Raw genomic sequence first — 7,578 nt, forward strand, 5'->3', positions numbered from 1 at the left:
CAAAGCAGGACCAATTCCCAACTAAATCATCCCAGCCAGGGCTTTGTCAAGCCTGACCTTAAAAACCTCTAAGGAAGGAGATTCCACCACCTCCCTAGGGAACCCATTCCAGTGATTCACCACCCTCCTAGTGAAATAGTGTTTCCTAATATCCAACCTAGACCTCCCCCACTGCAACTGGAGAACATTGTTCCTTGTTCTGTCATCTGGTACCACTGAGAACAGCCGAGCTCCATCCTCTTTGGAACCCCCTTTTAGGTAGTTGAAGGCTGCTATCAACCCCCCCCCCTTCTCATCTGCAGACTAAATAACCCCAGTTCCCTCAGCCTCTCCTCGTAAGTCATATGCCCCAGCCCCCTGATCATTCTTATTGCTCTCCACTGGACTCTCTCCAATTTGTCCACATCCCTTCTGTAGCGGGGGGACCAAAATTGGATGCAGTACTCCAGATGTGGCCTCAACAGTGCTGAATAGAGGGGAATGATCACGTCCCTCAATCTGCTGGCAATTCTCCTACTAATACAACCCAATATGCCATTGGCCTTCTTGGCAACAAGGGCACACTGCTGACTCATATCCAGCTTCTCGTCCACTGTAATCCCCAGGTCCTTTTCTGCAGAACTGCCACTTAGCTAGTTGGTCCCCAGGACAGGTCAGGGCCTGGCCTGAGCTAGTTTTAGTAGATTTCCAGGCACCGAAAAAAAAACCCCGTTGGGTGGACGTTTAGTTATGCTAGTTCTCAGCCCAAAGATGGGCTCGGTGGTGGAATCCCACAGGCCTGTGCCCCCTGCTTGTACCTTGTCTCGTCATTCACACCTGTGCAGTGTGCAAAATGCTGTCCTAGCTGAAGGGTAAGGGTTTTCTACGCCCTTTGCACGGGTGTAAACGACGACACAAAGTGCCAGGCAGGCGGGAATCAGCTCCACGGGTAACACAAAAGTGGCTTCATTTATTAAACCCCCAAAGCCTGTCCCTGAGAGCACATCCAGGTCTTTAGTTAAACTTGCCGAGGGATCAGTTCTCAGCCGAGTCAGGTGTTTGACACGGTGAAGGGAATTTGGGTTAGGTCTGAGCACAGCCTGGGGAGCCCCTGTGGCCCAGGAATTCACACGTGGGGTCCATCAGAGCTTCGTTAGGTGCTGCTTCTCGTGTGGGCCCCAGATTCAGAGTCAGTGGGAGCTGTGGGTGAAAATCAAGCCATGTGTTTAAGTGCCTGAATAGGGGCTCAGGCCAAAGTTCTCCAAGTTGGGTGCCTGAAGTTAGACACTTAAATAAAAACAACCCAGGGCTTCTGTTGCCTTCAGTGGTAGGTAGGAGGATGCAGGATGGGGCCTGTGCATTGCTCCTCTGAGGATCCATTGTACTCTGATCGACCCATCGGTTATTAACATGTCGTGATGCAGAGGACAGAGTCAGTTTCATCGCTCTGCTATCCCCTGGGGTGGAAACAGCCAAGCAAATGTCTCTGGCCATGGGATCAGTAAAGTCCTCAGCTCTCTCTGAGCTACAGTAATAGCATGGGGCTGGCCTGGCTTTTTGAAGAACAAGGAAAAAGGGTCAGACTTTGTGCTGACCTCCCTACAACCGTGGGCTGTATTCTGCTCTCAGTGACACCCCTGCAGCCTGGCTGACTGCTCGGGGCTGGGCCTGAGAGTTGCATTGAATCCTGGGTGTTTTGAACTTTAACAGCAAACTTTATACTTCCTCCTGCTTTATTGCTGAGCTACAAATACCGTGTGAGCGGCTAGTGGGCTTGGAGCGATGGTTAAAAACGAAACCTCTCTGCATACTTTAAGGCAGAGCCGATTCTGCTCCAACTCTGCCATAGGCCTTTTGCTTTTCTATGCCCCCCCCCAACAATATAAACTACACCCTGAACAATGCCGCTTCTCTGTAATGGAACAAGTTAGTAACTAAAACAAAAGCCTTAGCAGAAGAAAATGCATTGATATTGTGATTGTTCGGTGCTGCCTGTTGCTGGTTGTTTGGCCTGTACTGAACTGGGGCAGACTGGTGTGAGACTGGGAGCAGGTTCCATTGCACACGTTTTGCTATGAAGCCAGGGCACCGGACTGCAGCCCAGGGTGAACTACAGCTGACTCCTGGAACAGCCATGTGCAGATGTAACACTGACAGACCCTGGTCGTTGGCGAGCAGGATTGAACCCGGGATCTCTGGAGCTTAGTGCATGAGTCTCTACTGCATGAGCTAAAAGCCAGCTGTCGCTCAGTTAAGACTCATTAATCTCGCTCTCTGAGTGGTCTCGGTGCCACTAGCTGGGCAGAACCCCACACCCAGAGGTGTGTGGGTTAAGCAGAGTGTGTAGACGACTGGCATTTCCAGTCGTGTTGGTTAGCTCAGATTAACTGGCGACTGAATGAGAACAGGACATGAGCGCTGGTCTAGACAAAGCCACAGAGCCCTGGGGGTGAGAGTGGACAGCAGGTTTGATGTGAGTCTGCCCTGGATATATACACAGAGCTATGAATGGCTGCGACATGACTGGCTGGTTCACTCCGGCATTGTCCCAGCTTTACTAGTGTCACTGTGGTAAGAGGTTAAGGAGCCCATAGAGGGACAGAGGCCTTATGTTGCTATGGAGGCATAGCCAGGCCTCTGCACACAAGTGAATTTCCCCAGAGACAGCCATGAACACGCTACAATCAGCCCTGTTCTAGGCACCCTTTGAAGGAGATTGTCAGCGAGGCTGCACATGTATTGCAGAGACCAGCAGCCGGACCCTGCAGGTGTCAGCGTGCCCTCCGCTCCCATCTATACCAGGCACTCAACAACTCGCAGGGGCCCCGAGTCAGGAAAGCACTTCAGTGTGTGATTACCTTCCAGCATGTGCCTTCCTCAACCGGGGCCAGCACTGGGCCCAGTCAGGCCATCCTGCAGACGTGGCTATGAGCATCAGAGGTGGGGAGAAATGAGTGTGTGTAGGTCCCTGGTGCTTGTGCACTTCTTTCCCCAACCCGGTTTGCCAAGCTCCGCTCCAGGATGTCACCTGGCTCATGAGATGGGGAGAGGAGGAATGGTCACGGTACCAACCCAGCAATAGAGAACAGAACCTTACTGAGCAACTGGAGAATCTCACATTTCTGCCCTGATCCGAACCTAAACGCCCCTCTGTCTCCCTCACCTCATGTCCCTCCTAGAGCTTTACCCCATTTTGAACCCAAAGGCAGGAGAAAACTCTGTTACCCGGCTACTTTTAACATTCAGCTTTGGGGGGAAGGGGGAATCTGATGCCCTTTAAAGTGCTGTCCCAGCTCGAATTCAGGTTAGGAAAATGTCTAATAAACGATAGATTCAAATGTCTGGGCTGATCTTTGATTTCAGTGTGAGCTGGCCGCAATCACAGGATGCTGGAAATAACAAATGGAACCCCCCCGGTCACGCTGTCTAGTCCCCACGGCGAGTCAAGGATGGTTCCTCACAGTGCATTGCCCAGGGTGTAGTCTAGCGTTCTTCTACAGGGTTCGGGTGGGCTATATGTCCGGGGTTGTGTTGAGACGTGCCTATATATGATTTAACTCTCTGTCTCCCAGCTCTTATAAAAAACATGGTCCTCTGAAGCCTGCAGGCCCCTTTAGCGTGTCAGGCGTGTGTGTACCTCAGAGCTGGAAAACTCCAGCAAGCTCTGGCCAGTGGTTTGGTAGATTTATCTGCAATGTGCAGCCGCGGTTCCTCATGAGTTATCAGCCCAATGGGACGGGGCTGAGCTGTTCTCTGAAAGGGGCCTCTTGAGCCGGCTCATGGGGCCCAAGTGAAATGGAGGGGTCCCTGTGCCAGCCTGTTCATTAGGAGTGTAAGGGGGGAGGGATAGCTCAGTGGTTTGAGCATTGGTCTGCTAAGCACAGGGTTATGAGTTCAAACCTTGAGGAGGCCGCTTAGGGATCTGGGGCAAAAATCTGTCTGGGGATTGGTCCCCCTTTGAGCAGGGGGTTGGACTAGATGACCTCCTGAGGTCCTTTCCAGCCCTGATATTCTATGATTCTAAGTTGGACACCATGTGAAATAGGCCAGGGGCTCAGCTGGTTTCAGTGCAGCTAGGTGAGTTTGTCCCAGCAGAGGGTCTGGGTCAGTGTTTTTAAATGTAGTCCCCGAAATACCTCCATGAAGAGACAGATCCTGAGGTCTTCACTGGGCATCATATTCTGCCCTCGTTGACTCTGGATTAAAGCCAGAGAAACACCACAAACACCCAGGGAGCCACCTGAAATTTTCACTATCCCCTTGTTTAGGCCCTAAAATTACGTGGAACCACTCAGTATCATGGGCCTGACCCTCTCCTCCCCTGGGCCGTCATTTGCACCTGTGTCCCGTGGGTGCAAAACGTGATCACACTGATCTGTCCAGATTTCGTGCCCCATTCTCACTACACACGGTGTAAGGGAATGGAGAGCCCAGCCCTGTATTGGAAACTGTGTCAATGGGCCAGATCCTCCACTGGTGTGAATGGGTGCTTGGCCATCGACCTTGCCGGCACCCATTTACCCCGCAGGGGAGCCGACACCGGGCCTCTATCTCCGCCAGGGGTCAGGGCCAGCCACATGTGTGTGACATGCCTAGTATGGCACACAATCAACCCTGTGAAACCTGCACCATGGGCGAGCGCATCCCTTAGCCAACCCCCTGCCAGCAACGTCCCATGTACAATACCCTCCCACAGACCCTCCACAGGGTCACAGCTGCCCCCTTGGGATTCACCCTAATGCACCTAGGGCCAGATCCTTCGCCGGGGTAACTCTGTAGTACTCAGTGCAGCTCTGCCAATGTGCAGGATCTGGGCCATTTTGAGTGGCACTGCAGAGACGTGTGGGGTTTGGGTCGCCCCTCTGGGCAGGGGCGACTTCGCCCCCAATTTACAGGTCCTGTCCGGTCCTAAAAGAGAAGACAAGGGTTATGGGCGCAAGTGCCAAAGTCCTTTGTGAGAGCACAGTCTGCTGGGGTCAATATCCCCCTGGGGACAGGGCCCAAGGGTGGGGGTGGGCGTGTGTGCTGAAAGTAGGAGAGTCCCATAGGTTGAATTTAGCATGTCCGTTGGGACCCCGACTCAGCAGATCCCCCCCTGCACAGACTGACTCAGGCATGGAGTGGCCTCTCTCCAGCCAGCGCAGACCCCACCCCAGGGCTGACCAATGGCCATGTCCATAGAGAGGGGGAGGAGCTGAGGCTGGGGGATAAAAGCCCTGCTGGGGGTCTGCAGCTCATATACAGGTTCCTCCCTCAGCTGCATCTGCAAACAACCCCTCGCTCGTCACCATGGTGCACTGGACAGCCGAAGAGAAGCAGCTCATTACCAGCCTGTGGGGCAAGGTCAACGTGGCTGAATGTGGCAGTGAAGCCCTGGCCAGGTAGGCCGAGCTCCACGGCATCTGACCCGCTGTCCCCTCCCTCCCCCTGGGCTGGCCAAGCCGCTGCTTCTGCAGGGAGGCTGCAGTAACCCTGTGTGTGACTCTGCTCCTGTCTCCCTCTCTCTAGGCTGCTGATCGTCTACCCCTGGACCCAGAGGTTCTTCTCTTCCTTCGGGAACCTCTCCAGCCCCACCGCCATCATCGGCAACCCCAAGGTCCGTGCCCACGGCAAGAAGGTGCTGACCTCCTTTGGGGAAGCCGTGAAGAACCTGGACAACATCAAGGCCACCTACGCCAAGCTGAGCGAGCTGCATTGTGACAAGCTGCACGTGGATCCCGAGAACTTCAGGGTGAGTCGGGCTGCTGGGTCCCCCTCTTCGATCCCCCAGGACAGGGCAGGGCAGGGTTGAGTGGTGGTTCTCCCTTTGGGGCACGGAAGAGGCCACCGGTGAGCAAGGTCCCAAAGGGGCACTAGGCCGTGGGTGAGAGCGAGAAAGTGACACTGTATAATCCAGTACAAGGTGCCAGGCCTGCGGGGCAGGCTCAGGGGAGATTCTGAAGATGGCAGGATCCAGTAATGCAGGTGGAAATCTATCGAGGCCACCTGGGCCCAGGATCCAGTGACAGGAGGGATGCAGAGAGGGGGTGGCATGCTCTGAAGGGGGGAGGGGGCGTGATATGGGTTTGGTCCAAGAGAAGTGAGCGGGGGGCTAGGGGGAGGGATCGGTGAGGAGAAGGGCACGGTCAGGTGGATCAGCCCCTTTGGTGGGTGCCGAGTGGGATGTCCAGGCAGTGAAAGTGCTGTTCCCCCATAATGATCCCAGCCCCATAGTGCTGTGTGCACAACCCCCCCGTCCTGCTCCTTTGGGCAAAGGGCTGATGGGAGGGAGGCGGGAAGGTGCTAAGGGCCTGCGGGAGGAAACCACGGGACAGGCCAAGAGCGAAGGGCAGGTGCCAGTGGAAGCTAGAGAGGGGGGATCACCGGGGTGGCATTAGGAAGGTGGAGAGACGCCAGCGACAGACGGATACAGCGAAGAGGGCAGGGGGTGGAGGGGTCAGGGGAACAACGGGGGCCAGGGGGAGGTGGTGGGAGCAAGGGGAAGGATGGCAAGGGGTGGGGGCCAGAAGAGGGGAAGGGTTTGTGGGAGAGGAAAGGGGTCAGAGCCAGGGAAGAGGAAGGAGAGAACTGATCAGAGTGACATTCCCCTGCTGCAGGGGACACCCTGTAGGTCCCACTTAAGCCCTATTGTGAGGACTTAAGTAGCATATAGGCCTTGTGCTGGCCTGGCCCTGCACTCGGGGGGACGGGGGGTGGGGAGAGAGAGTCACCCCACAGGAATAGAGGAGAAGACACAAGGAGTTAAGGTCAGAAAGACACAGAAGGGAGAGAGCAGGAGCTGGGGGAGGCAAAGAGAGCAGAACACACAGATGAAACAGAGACCGTCGTGGGGTCCTGGGCTGGGGAGAAAGTTTTCTGGCAGTGCCATGCAGATAAAATCTCAGAGCCCCAAACTCCATCATCCATTCATCAATCCACCACCCTCTCTCTCTAGCCCCCACCATGTATCTCCCTATCTCTCTCCCTGACCACCATGGTCGCTGAGCAGCAACCCTGAGTAGTTAGAGAGACGTGGAGGGGTTCAGAGCCCCACTGACCAGGGCGGGATTTTCCTCTTTCTCCCCTTCAGCTCCTGGGTGACATCCTCGTCATCGTCCTGGCCGCCCACTTCGGGAGGGAGTTCACCCCTGCCTGCCAGGCCGCCTGGCAGAAACTGGTCCGCGTGGTGGCCCACGCGCTCTCGTACAAGTACCACTGAGCCCTCGGCAGGGACCCACCCGGCGAAGAGACCCTACTCTGTCCCAGGCGCACCCGTGTGCGTGGAAATGCCCTTTGGGTACCAATGGCTGTAACCGTCAAATAAAACCCGTCCACTGCAGTTGCTCATGGTCCGTGTGTCTGTGTGCATGGGGCGGGATCCTGGGGGGGTGGGGGCAGCGTGGAGAGGGGGGCTGGGAGATTTTATAAATGGGAAAGGGTTTCGCTCAGTTGCTGGTTTGTCTTTCTTGTTCTCTAAAGAGTGCTGCTTCTGGGATTTCCTGGCATTCTAGCTATGATGTTGTTATACTGGAAACCTCCAAACTGGCTGTAAAATGGAGTTGTCGCTCTCTGGACAGCTCTATTCACCTGTAACTTCTTAAAAAATGGACGTTTCTGGAT

General features: G+C 55.0%; 1 protein-coding gene across 1 annotated transcript; it reads left to right on the plus strand.

Annotated features, from left to right (window-relative positions):
• Window positions 1-5,201: 5,201 nt before the first annotated feature.
• On the plus strand, window positions 5,202-7,297 carry LOC117871382 (hemoglobin subunit beta). Its single transcript, XM_034759307.1, has 3 exons — window positions 5,202-5,360; window positions 5,488-5,710; window positions 7,049-7,297. Exons 1-3 carry the CDS (start codon window positions 5,269-5,271, stop codon window positions 7,175-7,177), a joined length of 444 nt encoding a protein of 147 aa, XP_034615198.1. The 5' UTR covers window positions 5,202-5,268; the 3' UTR covers window positions 7,178-7,297.
• The last annotated feature ends 281 nt before the right edge of the window (window positions 7,298-7,578 follow it).

This window comes from Trachemys scripta, chromosome 1 (genome assembly GCF_013100865.1).
Source record: "Trachemys scripta elegans isolate TJP31775 chromosome 1, CAS_Tse_1.0, whole genome shotgun sequence".
NCBI lineage: Eukaryota > Metazoa > Chordata > Testudines > Emydidae > Trachemys > Trachemys scripta.